The 17,266-nt window shown below is 35.8% G+C and overlaps 1 protein-coding gene across 13 annotated transcripts in view; it reads right to left on the bottom strand.

Annotated features, from left to right (window-relative positions):
* Positions 1-17,266, bottom strand: part of LOC126698205 (esterase-like) — a 111,261-nt gene that overhangs the window by 18,111 nt on the left and 75,884 nt on the right. For 4 of the 13 annotated variants that reach the window (XM_050395267.1, XM_050395266.1, XM_050395265.1 and 1 more), the window contains 2 exons: positions 16,832-17,047; positions 132-301 (listed from right to left, as the gene is read on the bottom strand). The exons of 1 other annotated variant lie outside the window; for it this stretch is intronic. In XM_050395267.1, coding sequence (XP_050251224.1) covers positions 132-301; positions 16,832-17,047 — 386 coding nt within the window. Of the gene's footprint in view, positions 1-131; positions 302-1,225; positions 1,439-6,191; positions 6,497-9,885; positions 10,378-15,146; positions 15,412-15,785; positions 15,956-16,831; positions 17,048-17,266 lie in introns of those variants that run through there. 8 more of the 13 variants (XM_050395273.1, XM_050395272.1, XM_050395271.1 and 5 more) reach the window with 5 other exon arrangements.

The raw sequence follows: 17,266 nt of genomic DNA, 5'->3' as shown, positions 1-17,266 counted from the left end.
TTTGATTGTTTTCTTACTTTTTCATTTTTTCTAATTAGTTTGACAAAGTGATCATGTTTCTTCTTAAAGTAGTACGCCAAGGCCAAGCCAGCCTATTTTCAATGACTAATCGAATCGTTGTATAAATTTACCTTAACATTAATGGAGAACTTGTTTACTATATCAGGGATAGAAGCATTGACTTCCTCTATGGTCATGTTACCAAAGAACCCCTCACCAAGATCATTCTGGCCGATATCGAATGTGTATAATGCTTTTGAAAAATAATCCCCCTTGGGCATTAAAGTTGCAAATATTCCTCCTACAAGAAATTTAAAAAGGCTCAATATAAAGCAAAAATGTATTTGATAATATAGATGGTTATAAGCTCCTCAATGCTCAACAAATATATGAGGTCTTTTACGTGCACAACAAAATATCACATTTTCACAATAAGCTTACGTGTCAACTTATCAATTATCATAAGTCATAATAAAATAAAATTTTACTAGGATCCATCACAACTCAAAACAATTATATTGTAAAAATGCTGTGAGATTTTGTTATATTCATAAACTTTTTCAATACATAATATTATGTTTACGCATTTTAGAATTTTACCCTAAATACATTTTCTTAAATGTTGTACCTTAAGTTTCTACCATGTGCCAAGAGTATTGTAACTTAACTAATATCTTCTGCATCTTTTGGTGTTTTTAATGAAAATATTCAAAGTTTGAATCTCTCATTCCCATCCCCTATTGTAACCTACCATGTGATTATATAAATTGATGTAGCAAATCTTTCCATAAAGACAAAATATGTGGTTTATTGATTAATAAATTCACATATTTGAATATTGGATATCTCTATTGGAAACATAAGGAGATGTCAATTGATTTACAAAACCCTTGACAAAAGCAATAATAATCTAAGAACACCTAAGGAAATTCAAATCTGTAACTATCATTTTATGATAAAAGACAATTAAATAAAAGATTATTATCTTTTTCTAATTAAATCCGATCATATAGTTGAATGTAATTAAAAATTTTAATATATATAACATCTAAGAAACTGTAAATAAAATATATATAACATCTAAGAAAGTGTAAATAAAATATTAATAACATCTAAGAAACTGTAAATAAAATGTTAATCAAAAATCAATCATTGAATTTAATTAGAAAATACAGTATATAACACCTAAGAAAGTGTAACTAAAGTTTGTTGTTGCTGAATTTACCCTTTTTCCTAATCATTTGTGATCTGGATTTGAACTGCACGAATTGTTGTGAGTATTGTATATCGAGGTAAAAGGGACTAAATCCACCAGCAGGTATAATATTGGTTGGTAGTCTGATTGTGGATGCAGACGTGGCAAAATTAGCACCGTGTGAGAAATTGGTCCCCACCGAATCAAGGTAAGCACTCAGATATGGGAGACCAAGACTTTTTGCTACAACCATACAATGTGAGTGATCAAACAGTTGATAATTAGGCATAACGCTTATAATGGGAATTAAATTAATTTCAACAATGCTATGGAAATAACAAATTTCACAATTTCTTTTAAAAATTTAACGTCACTTTTATATCCAACTTTCAAATTATGATGTTGGAGGAACATATTATGATACTAAAAAGAAAAAATTAACAGATGTCCTAAGAGTATTGGTTTATAAAATATTATTAGAAATTTTTTTTAAGGGTGTCAAATGGGTGAGTTTGGGTGATTTTGGGGTGGACATAATTGGATTGGGTACTGTATGGGCGGTTTTTGAGGCCCAGGCCCAACAAGTAAGTGGTTCTGGTTAAAGACAACAGAATTCTTTAACCTCTCTCTCTTTTTCTCTCAATTCTCCCGATCCCCTCTTCATGGGGACTTCCTTCTCTTATATAGCCTCCTTAATTTGATAAGGGCCTTACACTTGTTGACCATCTGGACCTTCACTTGAGTGCCTGTCCCATCGGACATCCACCTTATCTTTTTGTGAGTTGCACTGGCCAATGTAACACTGTTCGCCTATCTTCTCCATATTAATACAGCTGAAAAAGTAGCTTCTTTGCATTCAATGCGGCAGTTGTGGCTTCTCCCTGGACGTCTTACATTTTCCTCTTTCCTGCTGTGTGAGGCTCATCCTACTACCCACGTTTGTCTAGGATGGTTCTTCACTGTGGAGGGGGCGCACATTGGGCCCATATTTGTGTGTCCGAGGAGACATTCCTCCTCGAACGTCTTTTAAAATAAACTGGGCTCAACAGGATTGGGCCAGAAGTCTTTTGGTCCCCCTTTTCCCTTTTGGTCATGGTTGGGCTCCGTGCGGGGCTCAAGGCCCATTGTTGACTTTGGGAATTTTATCCCTACAGGTACATAAAACTTATTTACCCATTTATTGCCCATTTAAATAATTACTTCTAACCTAAACCCAACCCATGAGTTCCAGTTAGCTCAACTAGTAAAGTCTCTGATGGTTAAATAAGAGATCTAGGCAATCCCTGCCTACACCAAAAAAACCAATTAGGTGTCTTGATCTAATGATAAAAAATATCAATAAGAGTGGGCGCCATAGGTTGAAACTCTCAAAAAAAATAAAAAAACCTAAACCTAACCCAACTCAGCTATTATGGGTAAACCTCAACCCACCCAATTACCCAATAATCAAAATTATCAAAATGCCACTAAAATTTGAAAATGACCAAGTACTCATAAAATCATTTAAATTTACCAAAATACCCTCTAAACCTAAAAAAGACCAACAATGCTAAAAAAAATAAAATAATAAAAATAAAATAGACCAAAATACGTACCCCCGAAACCTAAAAATTAACCAAAATACCACATAAACTGGTACCTAAAGTCTAAAATTTGATCAAAATACCCCTTGAAACCTATAAAATGACCAAAATACCCCTGAAACCTAAAAACGACCAAATTACTCCTAAAACAATAAATGACCAAAATACCCCCCCTAAACCTAAAAAATGACCAAAATACCCCTAAAACCTAAAAATGACTAAAATACCCTCAAACATATAAAATGATGAAAATACTCCTAAACCTTTAAAATAACCCAAATAAACCCAAAACCTCTAAAATGATCACAAATAACCCAAAACCTCTAAAATTACCAAAAATACCCTGAAACCTCTAAAACGACCAAAATAGCTCTAAACCTATAAAACGACCTAATACCCCTCAAAATATCTTAAATGATCAAAATACCACTAATCGTATAAGATGAAAAAAAAAAATACACCTAAAGCCTCTAAAATTACCAAAATAGGGGATTGGGGTATTTTGGATGTTTCGAGGGTGTTTTCGTCCAATTAAAGGTTCTAAGAGTATTTTAGTCATTTTGTAAGTTTCGAGGGAATGTTACCAATATTTTAGGTTTTAGGGGTGTTTCGTTAATTTTTACATTTTCAGGCTATTTCTATAATTTTCTAGGTTTTGGAGGTCTTTTAGTCATTTTTAAGGTTTTGGGGATATTTCGGTCATTCTTTAGCCTTCAAGGGTAGTTTAGTCATTTTTTAGGTTTACGAGGTATTTTGGTCATTTTTTACGTTTAGGGAGTATTTTGGTCATTTTTTAGATTTTGGGGGGATTTTGGTAATTTTTTAGGTTTAGTGTGTATTTTTATCGTCTTACAAGTTTGGGGCATTTTTGTCATTTTATAGGTTTCGGGGTATTTTGGTCATTTTTAAGGTTTTCGGGGTATTTCGAGTAATTTTTAGGTTTCAGGCGTATTTCGATCATTTTTTAGGTATAAGAGGTATTTTGGTGATTTTTAGATTTCGAGGGTATTTTAGTTATTTTTTAGATTTCGGGGGTATTTCGATCAATTTTTAGGTTTAGGGGGTATTTTGGTGATTTTTAGGTTTTGGGGGTATTTTTGTCATTTTTAGATTTCGGGGTTATTTTTGTCAATTTTTAGGTTTCGGGAGTATTTTGGTCATTTTTTAGGTTTAGGGGTATTTTGGTCATTTTTTGGTTTAGGGGGGTATTTTGGTCAATTTTTAGGTTTTAGTGGTATTTTGGTTATTTTTTAGGTTTAGGGGTATTTTTGTCATTTGTTAGGTTTTGGGAGTATTCCAGTCATTTTTGAGGTTTAGGGGGGTATTTTGGTAATTTTGAGGTTTAGGGGGGGTATTTTGGTCTTTTTTTAGGTTTTAGAGGCATTTTGGTCAATTTTTAGGTTTTAGGGGTATTTTGGTAATTTTTTAGGTTTAGAGGTATTTTGGTAAATTTCTAGGTTTTAGGGGGTATTTCGGTCATTTTTTAGGTTTCAGGGGGGTATTTTGCTAATCTTTGGGTTTAGGGGTTATTTTGGTCTTTTTTAGGTTTTAGGGTATTTTAGAGTTAAGTGATTTGTAGAAATGATACTTGAATCATAATGGGTTAATACCCATTTAACCCAATTAATAATAATTAGGTGGATTTGGGTCTCATTTAAGTGATTAAGTTTGAGTGGGCAAATGAGTTTGGGTTGATTTTGCCGCCTCTATTTTTTATTAGAAAAGAAAAAAGCAAATGATTTATTTTAAAATCTTCTATATTTCTAATAAAAGATGTATTAAAACTTTTTAAAATATATCTCAAAAAAAAAAAAAAAGACTTTTTTAAAATAACTTAATAACGAGTGTCCTAACAACATCTTTTACCAGGAACCAAAAATAATCCATGATTCTACCTTGGCGCTTTGGTTGTTCTATCATTTTTTTTTTTTTTTTTGGATGTGAACTACGTTACTTTCAATTAAACTATTAAAAAATAACTACAAGACATCTTGGGCCACCAGCCCTTTAATACAATCTGGTACTTCCTCAACCCACGCAACTTGGTCTGGCACGCTTTTAGCAAATTGGGCTAGCGTGTGTGCAACCTTGTTTCCTGACCGGCCCACATGGCCAAAGTTTACTTCTCTAAACCCATACAGCTGGAGCAAAGATCCATTAATAATATTGACAATAGAAGCTGGGGCCTCTGTACGTCGCTGCATGGCATTCACTACTGTTAGTGAATCACTTTCAAACACGCAATCTCGGATCCCCATATCCCATGCGAAACGGATGCCTTCCTCCATTGCTTTAGCCTCTATCTCAATAGCACCCAGTGGAGCCTTTATCCGCCGGCTAAGAGCTGCCACAACCTCTCCGTGATGGTCCCTGATTACCACTCCAATCCCAGCTTCCCGTTGTTGAGTAAAAACGGCACCGTCCATGTTGGCTTTGTACCACGGAGGCTTGGGAGGTTGCCATATTGCTTCCACAGAATCTTTGAAAGGCCGTGAAGAATAGTTGGCCATCACAAAGTTCTCCAAGAGCTCTTTTGTCCACCCAACGAGAACGGACGCTGGTTTTCTGCTCTTCCCGTGGCGCACTTCATTCCGGTTCGTCCAGATGCCCCATGCCGTCGTTACCATCAATCCCACATCCTCCATTGGCCACTGCTTCACGTTTCGGGCATACCACAATAAGTCCAAGAATTCTGGGCAGTTGTCCATCACCTTATCCGTATTCATCCCTGCTTCCTTCCAAACTTCCTTCGCACGGTGACAGTGCCAAAGTGCATGTCCGGTTGTTTCTTCAAAGCTTCCACATACCTCACATGTATTATCCGCCGTTATCCTTCGCCGAAAGAGATTATCCTTTGTGGGTAAGATATTCCGGCAAGCACGCCACGTGAAGTTTCGAATCTTATTAGGGACATTCAATCGCCATATGAACCTCCAAAACTCCTTCATACGTGATGAGTTTGAACTCTCCTCAGCGTTGTTGCCAGCTCTCTCTTCAAGAGCCAATCTATACGCTGACTTCACCGTGAATTTCCCTGAAGGAGTCAGCGCCCAAATAATGCTATCCTCAGGCAACGATGGGCTCAGTGCAATGGTATTTTAATGTGGATAAAAAGGGACCATCAATGAGAAAATGAGTTTCTATGGACCTTCATGGGCCTACCGCCGACTTAGTAGTGCAAACTCTATCTATATACTATGTTTTTTATTTGACCAATTTTCTTTCTATTTGCGCAATATTTAACAGAACAAAACACAATACTTTCTATCAATGATAACTAAACGACCTCACTTACTCAACTTTTGCATATAAAGAAAGGACAAAGTTTTTATTCAACAGTAACTATGAGAATCTAATTCTAAAATTCTTAGTTTATAAGACTAAGATCTGCTAAAAAGAAACGAGGTACATACCCATGAAATCGATCATGAGCCGGCCATCGGATTCCCTTCCAGCAGGTTTGTGAAAATAGGTCTCCCCATAAGGTGGTGTTACTGTTATAAGGGAAGCAGACAATCCACCGGTATCAGAATTTGAGTCACCAAAGTTAAAAATTGCTGGAAAGTTGCAATTTTTCAAACCAAGTACAGGATTCAGTGTGGAAGCAAACAACAAAAGCATACAAAAGAAAGAGAGAGAAATTTTGAACTTGAGAATGGTAGGTGATTCCATATTGGATAAAGAAAGAGAGACGCTAATAATATTGAAACCAAGAACGAAAGTTTGATGTTTATATATATTGCAAGTGCACTACCCTATCCTATATGGCTATATCTATTCCTGGTTGTCAAAGGCCTATACTTCGCTTTCATCTTTGAATTCTGGTGATGATGAATATTATGCAACTTAGACTAGTTTAAAATTCTAGAAAGTCCATCCAATAGGTTATAGGTCCATATATGTCGGTTCATGTTTATTTTGAAGTAGAGGTTACTAAAATGTGATTGATGATGTCAACGATCGTCAGTTGAATTCTTCATCCAAACATAAGGGATGACCAAACGCCACCTGCAAAATATGAAAGACTTCTTGAATAATAACATCGAGATGGTGCTTACAAAGGACCCTCCAATGCCTAAATCAAATACTAGAGTTGTGTTGTAAGGCGTATGAGAATTGATTCTAGTTAAAGAATTGGGTACCTTTCCCTGTTTATGATTGTTTTTATGCCGATCGTAACATTCTTGTTGACTTGATGGTTATTCATGGTCTTGTTAACAATCTTTATGTCCATTGCTTTCGTCCGTTACAACGGTGTTATCAATGCTCCATTAATTTCGTAACCATCATCTAATCTAATATAATGGACGATCATTTATTCTTGTATCTATCAGTAATAATTCATATCAAGACACTAATTGGAAATCAAACCATTAAGCTAACTCAAACTCATAATAATAATAAAAAGTTGTATTTAAACAAATAATTTGAAAGAAAAAGTTGTTGACAATATGGATCTTTTTGGACATTCATAAAACCTAACAGCCACAACATTAATTTATAGAGTGGTAACTATGTGTTCACTATTGTTGAACCACCTAAATTTTTGTGCTTGTTATTTTGTTATTGATTTGAATCCTAGGGTGCTATTTACACAACAAAAAGTTTAATTTTTTCAATAAAAGAATTAGTGTTTTTTGTTTGTGCTTGTAATTTGTTATTTATTTGAATCCTAGGTGCTATTTACACAACAAAGTTTAATTTTTTCAAACTAGGGGGTAGGAGGAAGATTGGAGCTAAACTTTTTGCCATTTAAATCTTTGAACTTTAATCCACTCTACTTTACACATCTTTTATGCGCCTGGACAACTATCTTTAGCTAATAAATCATCTGAATCTGATAAGAATTACAAAAGTTTGAACATTTGTTTTGGTCATGATTGGAACTTTACCACCCATGACCCAACAAACACGATTTGATTGACACAAGCTAGGATGTTTGACCACAAAGCGAAGTGAAATAACCAGAAATGGGTGGTGGAAATAATTCCAAAACAATTTAAATAAAAGATATAGGGAAGAAATTGTGAGCTTTTACTTGTATGCCGATAACTATTCAATTTCAAACCAAAAGACTTGGTAAGAGTTCCGTCTTTGGGGATCCAACGTACATAAAGAGATGAAACCATTGACTACTTGTATCATACAGATTAATCTCTATGAGTTTGGTCGACGGTTAACATCACCATTTAAAATCATGTCAATTTGCAATCAAATTTTCTGTAAAGAAATCTTTAATAGAAAATTGTGGTCTTATATAAAATTGACTCAACTGGTAAAAATTGATGTCCTTAAAAAAACAAGGATTTTGACTCAACGCAGCAGAGGAGAGAAGGATGGTAAAAAAAGAATATTATTTAGTATTTTGGTGCTCTTTCACCGTAAGTTTTAAAGGTTCATATTTATAGGTCTAAGTAAATATCATATCAAAGTACAAAATATCCCCTGCAAGCAATTAGGTTCTTAATTAATTGTCTTCCAAAGTATGATTTGCTTTACATAGGTTATTCATGTGGCCGAAATGAGCTGCTCAACCTGTCACATGCATAGTATAATATATGCACATTATATTATATGTTAGGTTATAAATTGACCTTAGTTAATTAATTTAATTACTCAAGTTGATTAATTAGGTCAAATTATATGTAAATTATCCAAGATTTCTCGTGATTTCAACTGCGGGGCTAAAACCAAAGCTGATGTTCCTCTAATTTTCACATATTACGTGTACACATGTACAGGCAAACACCAATAATACTGATGCCCCAACAAACTCAAATCAATCATTCAACCTCTGGAAAATATCACACCACTTTCTTAATTTAGCTATGGAAAAGTTTTTACACAAAATTTTCTCAACCAAAAACCCTTTCAGTTCAAACAACAATTTTCTTATAAACCAGTTTTGATAGAAAATAGAGATATTTTAGTATGAAAAATGATAAAATCCAAACAGGAAATTTTGTTATTATGACAAAAAAAAAAAAAAAAAAAAAGGGGGCCAAAGAATTTCATGTCATCTGATAGTTTAATCCAATTGCACGCATGTTATGACACAGAGTGGGCTAACTGTAGAGACACTCGTAAACCAATTACTACTTGGTAAAAATCACTTTTTACTAGAATTTCCTCAAAAAAAAAAAAAAAAAAAAAAAAAAAAAAAAAAGAGAGAGAGAGAGAAAGATAAAAACCTTGCTTTCTAGAAGACCAAGAAACAAACAACCATTTCTCATTCATCAACAATGGTGACAACTTTTTTGTGAGGTCACCAACTAAAACATCTTAACAGATCTTAATACGAATTGTACCGCGCAAACAAGGTTGCCATTCATATAGCTTCACATCCAATCTTCCAAAACAATCAAAATGAAGAAGAAGAAAAAACCAAAGCTCATTTAAATGTGATCATTTATTCATTCTAGTTTATATGCTTATGATTGGTGGCTTGAATAAGTTTATACGTGGGTGCATAGCATGATGTCCTAACTATGTAAGACTTTGAGTTGTACTCTGTGTAGGACATGTAAAGCAACCCTAGCTGACTTCTATTTTATGCTAATTAATGTATGGGTCATGTTAACGGGTGCTTATAGGGCAATTGTTAATAAATCATATTAGAAAAGTTTTGACACCACTTTCATGGGAAATACAAAAAACTGTCAAAAAAATTAATTGTATTATCATTTTTTCATAAAATGTTTCTAAAAATAATTTCTAAACCAATGCCTTTAAGACATCCATTAACATTTCCCTTAATATATATACACTAGTTATGCGGCTACATGTGAAGCAACCCTAGCCGCAAAAGTAGAATAGGGTTTTCTCTATTCCCTGTTATTTTGGTAGAGTTTTAAGCAGTGACTTTATTCTAAAGATTTTCAGGTTTTTCTAGTCACTTGCTTCTAGTGAGTGTGGGCTCTTTGGGAGTATTTGGAATTTGGGTATTGTTAGAGTGTTTTGGTACCACTTTTTGTAATCTCCTTTTGTTGGTGAAACTTTATTCTCAACACTATCCATGCATTTAGGCTAAGGCTGAACCACATAAATTTTTGTATTCTCGTAAGATTGTTTCTTTTCTTTCTATTCCTATTTAGCATAAACTCATTGTTATTTGGTTATACACACAACAAATAGATATTTATGCCTCCACTATTCTCAACAAATTGATATTAAAGCTTCCACTTTTGCAACATATATAACAGGACTGTCTAAGTACATAGCAGGCTATTTCAGAATTAAGCCAATATCTATATTGAAGACGATAATTAAAGAGTACACAATAACTTGCAGTACAAGATTATTTTGATTTATATATAGGTGCTTGTGCAGCTATGCCTATGAATCTAAATGTTGTGACAAGCCATTTTCAAGGGTATTGGTGGATCTGAAAAGGCTCCGGTTGAAATTTGGTCGAAAACAAACTTGTTCGCAGCCTCTGTATAGTGAACCCCATCCCAATTTACTCTAACTGAGGGGCATTCACTTGAACCAACAAATATCTGGCTTCCATTGACTGTGATTGTTCCTCCACAACCAACACTACTGCTATAATTGTACATGCCACCATAGCCACAACAAGCAACGAGAGGAAGCTCAAATCTTGATATTTTCAAGCAACAATGGGAAATTTTTTGACAATTCAATAGTTGAAGGATGAGCAATTTTCATAAAATTTTATGCCACTTAAGAATAATTCATTTAAATAAATGTTTGAAAAAAAAAATGAAAAATGCTAATAAGCATCTCAGTATTTCTTTGAAAACATTCAATATGTTAACGTGTATTAGGATATGTGGGCTTTAGGCCCACCTTGTTTACTTGTATAGCACACTTACTTGTACTGCACACTCTTCCTCCTATATAAAGGCACTTATGTATATTCTATTACTTGAGAAATACAATACAATCATTCAATATTTCTAACATGGTATCAGAGCCATTGCTCTAATTTTCTTGTGTCTTGCAGTCCTGTCTTCATTGGTATTTTCCGCTGCCTCAACTTCATCGGTCAGTAAACCTTTTCTGTGCCTTCTCTTGACTGTTCCACCGCCATCAGAGGTGCAAAGGTTGAATCCTCACCGCCAGAAGCTCGATCACCGCCACCAAGATCACTGCTTCCGTCGGATCTTCCACACCGGATCTCCGATTAAGACATAAGACCTATCACCGGGTAGATCTTCAACCGATCTACACAAATCTGCCGGAATCAACATCATCTGACCATTCACGCGCCGGTCAAATATTCCGCAACTTGTCCACACGCCTCACGCGCTATCAGTATTGCTCCGATTAACTCACAGCCGCCGTCATCAGAATCGTCTTTCTCCGATCTACATAACCGGAGAAAAATTGGCCTCATTGGACTCTCCACGCGCCCTCACGCGCTGACCAAAGTTCCAGCGAGGATTAACTCACGTGCCTCACGCGCTCCACGCACCATTGTGCACCTGCTGACGTCATCATTACACGTCATCATCCACGTCAACCCTAGCTGAGGTCTTCAGCTTACGTCATCCTGCTAACGTCATCATAGTGGTTGACCGTTGACTTTGACCGTTGACAGTTGACTTTTTCTCAGAGTTGACTTTTTCTATCCAGGTGCTCCTTACCCAGTTTTTCAGGTGGATTTCATTTTTGCTGTCCATTTCTACATATTTTGCTTCTAAATGAAAAATAAGGACAGGTCTTCTTCTTGTTGCAATAATTGTCGCCGACAATCCAGCAAACGTTTTGGCCACAATATTGAGACTTGCTATCATCGCAACAAATCAACTGTATCAATTTCCACTGCTACTGTTGCTAACATTGAAAGTGTCCAACCAATACTCTCGTCTCTGCACAGTCTAAGTTTTCAGGACGCACTTTCACCATGTCCACAGATGACCTTAAAAATATCATCGCCAATGTCATTCGTATGGTTGGTAATGCATCTTATTCCTCTTCTCTCTCAGCTTTATCTGGTATGTCTCCTTCTTTTTGGTTTATGGATTCTGCTTGTTGCAATCACATGACTCCTCACTCGTCCTTATTTTCTGAACTTAAACCTGCACCACACCCTTTTAATATTCACACAGCAAATGGTTCCACTATGTCTGGTCATAATATAGGTTCTGTTTCGACCTCCAATCTCTCGGTTCCTGGTGTCTTTAATATTCATGACCTTTCTTACAATTTATTTTCTGTGGGATAATTAGCTGAGTTAGGTTATCGCATTATCTTCGATTATTCTGGGTGTATTGTGCAGGATCCAAGGATGGGACAGGAGCTTGGGACCGGTCCCAGAGTTGGGCATATATTTCCCGTGGACAACCTTCGTCTTCCACTTGTTGCTCTTGTTTCTGTTGTTGCAGCTGCTGCAGTTTCTTCTACTCCTTCCCTTACACTTTGGCATACTCGACTTGGTCACGCATCTTCCTCTCGAGTACAACAATTGGCTTCTAGAGGTTTGTTAGGTTCAATGTCTACAGAAAATTTTGATTGTGTTTCATGTCAATTAGGAAAACAACTAGCTTTGCCTTTCAATACTAGTGAATCAATATCCACTGATATCTTTGACCTTATTCATTCTGATGTTTGGGGGCCTTCCTTTGTCTCTAGTATGGGTGGGTCTCGATATTTTGTTCTCTTTGTTGATGATTACTCTCGCTATAGCTGGATTTTTAATATGAAACATCATTCTGAATTATTGCAAGTATATTCTAATTTTGCAAAAATGGTTGAAACTTAATTTTCCTAACGTATCAAAATTTTTCGATCTGATAATGCTCTTGAGTATACTCAATATGCTTTCCAAACTGTTTTGCATTCCTATGGCACTGTTCATCAACTAACTTGTCCAGGTACCTCTCTGCAAAATGGTAGAGCCGAACGAAAATTTCGTCATATTCTTGACACTATTGGGGTGAAGTTGCCCTTCATGCTGTTCATACTATTAATCGCATTCCAAGTCCTGTTATTCAAAATCAAACTCCATATGAGTGCCTTTTTGGGTCACCTCCAGACTATCACCACCTTCGCTCCTTCAGTTCTGCTTGTTTCGTTCTTCTTCAGCCACATGAGCATAACAAACTTAAGCCTTGGTCAAGGCTTTGTTGTTTTCTTGGCTACGGCGAAACTCAAAAGGGGTATCGGTATTATGATCCTGTCTCTCATCGTCTTCGTATCTCCCGCAATGTTGGCTTTTAGGAACATCGCTCATTTGTCGAGCTCTCTCACTTCCGTGCCTCCCTATCTTCCTCCTCTGTTTTAGATTTTTTTCCACATGAGGCACATATTCCTTCTATAACTGCTCCTGATCCTCCTGTAGTTGCTCCTGATCCTCCTATAGACTTCTCTGTCCAACCACCAAATACCTTTGATCCCTTTCCTACTTCACCTTTTAATGAACAGGTGGAAAATGCATAGGTTGAAGACGAGCTACCCAACCCTGAGCTTGGGTCCCCTGCTCCTGCTCCGCCTGAAGATCTTGCACAAGACATTCCACCTCGTCACTCAACTTGGGTAAGATCCATTCCTACACATTTACTTGATTATCATTGTTACACTGCCCTTGCTACACTACATGAGCCTCACACCTATTGTGAGACTTCCACTGACCCTTTATGGCATATTGCAATGAAAGAGGAACTTGATGCATTATCTAAAAACCATAATTGGGATTTGGTGACTCTCCCCTCTGGGAAATCTGTGGTTGGTTGTAAGTGGATCTACAAGATTAAGACTTGCTCTGATGGGTCCATTGAGCGCTACAAAGCTCGTCTTGTTGCAAAAGGTTTTACACAGAAGTATGGAATTGATTATGAAGAAACCTTTGCTCCGGTTGCTCGTATCTCATTTGTTCGAGCTCTCTTAGCTGTTGCTGCTGCCAGAAAATGGGACCTTTTTCAGATGGATGTCAAAAATGCATTCCTTAATGAGGATTTAAGTGAAGAAGTTTATATGCAACCTCCTCCTGGTCTCTCTGTTGAATCAAATAAGGTTTGTTACCTTCGGCGTGCTCTTTATGGCCTTAAACAAGCTCCATAAGCTTGGTTTGCCAAATTCAGCTCTACTATCTCTCACTTAGGTTATATGGCTTGTCATTATGATTCTGCCTTATTTCTTCGTCGCACTGACAAAGGCACTATTTTACTTCTCCTGTATGTGGATGATATGATCATAACTGGTTATGACCTTAGTGGCATTCAAGAATTCAAGGGTTTTCTCAGTCTGCAGTTTGAGATGAAAGATCTTGGATATCTCAGCTACTTCTTGGGTCTTGAAATCACTCATTCTACAGATGGACTTTATATTACTCAAGCCGAGTATGCCTCTGAACACTTGTCTCGAGTTGGACTCACTGATAGCAAGACTGCTGACACTCCAGTTGAGCTTAATGCACATCTGACTCTGTCAGGGGGGAAACCGTTGTCTAATCCCTCTCTTTACAGACGCTTGGTTGGCAGCCTAGTTTATCTCACTGTCACTCGTCCAGACATTTCCTATGCTGTTCACCAGGTGAGTCAGTATCTGTCTGCTCCAAGATCGACTCACTATGCTGCTGTTCTGCGCATTCTTCGATACCTAAAGGGGACTCTCTTCCATGGTCTTTTCTACTCTGCTCAATCTCCTCTTGTTCTCCGTGCATTTTCTTATGCTGATTGGGCAGGAGATCCCACTGATCGCAAGTCCACCACTGGTTATTGCTTTCTTCTTGATTCTTCTCTGATTTCTTGGCGAAGTAAGAAACAAACTCATGTGGCCCGCTCCAGTACTGAAGTAGAATATCGTGCCCTTGCTGATACCACATCTGAGCTCCTTTGGCTACGGTGGCTTCTCAAAGACTTAGGTGTATCCATATCCTCTGCTACTCCTCTTTATTGTGATAACCAGAGTGTCATTCATATTACCCACAATGATGTCTTCCATGAATGGACTAAATTCATCGAGATCGATTGTCATTTTATCCGTTATCATCTTGTCCATGGTGCTCTCAAGCTGATCTCAGTTTCTTCTAAAGATCAACTTGCAGATATTTTCACTAAGTCACATTCTAAGGGACGTCTTCGCACTTTGGTTGACAACCTCAAGTTGGTCTCACATCCACCTTGAGTTTGAGAGGGGTTGTTAATGTGTATTAGGGTATGTGGGCTTTAGGCCCACCTTATTTACTTGTATAGCACACCTACTTGTACTGCATACTCTGCCTTCTATATGAAGGCACTTATGTATATTCTATTACTTGAGAAATACAATACAATCATTCAGTATTTCTAACACAATAGTTGAAGGATGAGCGATTTAAATCTTGGATGTTGCCATTGAAAACATCAAGATGTCTCTGTCCCTAATTATTAATAATTTTCAATGTAAAAAACTATTGGGCTTACCATATTCCTTTGGTTTAGTAAATAGAGAGTACTTGACAAAGTAGACGTCCACATATGTGATTGCAGCTAATGGAAAATCCTTCCTGAGTTGAACTATGGCCTCCTTCAAATTGTGGTTGAAATATTGAGCTACATCATTATAAGACTTTGCGCAACCATAGCTGTCCCTTTGAGCAGATGGAAAATTGGCCAAAATATAGGGAAGGCAGCCAATTGGTCCCGTGTTATGGATCCAAAACGATCTAGCTCCCAAATTATATATATTCTACATCATAACATCACTTGATTAGCATTAAAAGAAGACTTTAGTTAATGAATACCCTAAAAGCACACGCTATAAAGTGTAATTAATGCTCTATTAAATTATATTTTTTTAAAAAATTAAGTCAAATTATGCACATATATTAAAAAAACACACACAAAATCACAATGAATTTATTCCTGCAATTTTTATATATTTTTCCAGGAAAAAAATTTTAGTTACCTGTTTTTGTTGTCTTTTTTTTTGTTGCTGTTTGTTTGTTTTTTTATTTTTTCCTTTTTTCGAATTAGTTTAACAAGTGATCATGTTTCTTCTTAAAGTAGTACGCCAAGGCCAAGCTCACCTTTTTTCAAAGACTAATCATAGTATAAATTTACCTTAACATCAATGGAGAACTGGTTTACCATATCAGGGATAGAAGCATTGACTTCCTCTATGGTCATGTTACCAAAGAACCCCTCACCAAGATCATTCTGGCCGATATTGAATGTATATAATGCTTTTGAAAAATAATCCGCCTTGGGCATTAAAGTTGCAAATATTCCTCCTACAAGAAATTTAAAGGATTTAAACCCTAAACCCTAAACCCTAAATTTAAAGGCCCAATATAAAGCAAAAATGCATTTGATAATAGAGATGGTTATAAGCTCCTCAATTCTCAACAAATATAGGAGGTATTCTACGAGCAAAACAAAACAGCAAGCTTACATGTCAACTTATTATAAGTCATAATAAAATCAAATTTTACCCACCACAACTCAAAACAATTGTATTGTAAAAATGCTGTGAGATTTTTTTATATTTATAAACTTTTTCAATACATAATATGATGTTTTTGCATTTTAGAATTTTACCCTAAATACATTTTCTTAAATGTTGTACCTTAAGTTCCTACCATGTGCCAAGATTATTGTAACTTAACTAACATCTCCTGCATTTCTTGGTGTTTTTAATGAAAATATCCAAAGTTCGAATTTCTCATTCCCATCCCCCACTGTAACCTACCATGTGATTATATCAATTGATGTAGCAAATCTTTCCATAAAGACTACTAAATTCAAATATGTGGTTTATTTATTAATAAATTCACATGTTTAAATATTGGATATCTCTATTGGAAACATAAAGAGGTGTCAATTGATTTACAAGGCCTTTGACAAAAGCAATAATAATCTTAGAACACCTAAGGCACTACAAATATGTAACTATCGTTTTATGTTAAAAGACAATTAAATAAATGATTACTATCTTTTTCTAATTAAATACAACCATATAATTGAATTTAATTAAAAATTTTAATATATATAACATCTAAGAAACTGTAAATAAAATATTAATCAAAATCAATCATTGAATTTAATTAGAAAATACAGTACACAACACATAAGAAAGTGTAACTAAAGTTTGTTGTTACTGAGTTTACCTTTTTTCCTAATCATTTGTGATCTGTATTTGAACTGCACGAATTGTTGTGAGTATTGTATATCGAGGTAGAAGGGACTAAATCCACCAACAGCGGGTATAATATTGGTTGGTAGTCTGATTGTGGATGCAGACGTGGTAAAATTTGCACCGTGTGAGAAATTGGTCCCCAAGGAATCAAGGTAGGCACTCAAATAAGGGAGACCAAGACTCTTTGCTGCAACCATACAATGTGAGTGATCAAACAGTTGATAATTAGGCATAGCGCTTATAATGGGAATTAAATTAATTTCAACAACACTGTGGAAATAACAAATTTTACAATTTTTAAAAAATTTTAACGTCACTTTTATATCCAACTTTCAAATTATGACATTGAAGCAACATATTATGATACTAAAAAGAAAAAATTAGCGAATGTCCTAAGAGTATTAGT

Source organism: Quercus robur, chromosome 9 (assembly GCF_932294415.1).
Source record: "Quercus robur chromosome 9, dhQueRobu3.1, whole genome shotgun sequence".
In the NCBI taxonomy this organism is placed as follows: domain Eukaryota; kingdom Viridiplantae; phylum Streptophyta; class Magnoliopsida; order Fagales; family Fagaceae; genus Quercus; species Quercus robur.
The sequence above is the reverse complement of the archived record's forward strand: the minus strand, read 5'-3'. Positions and strand labels throughout refer to the sequence as shown.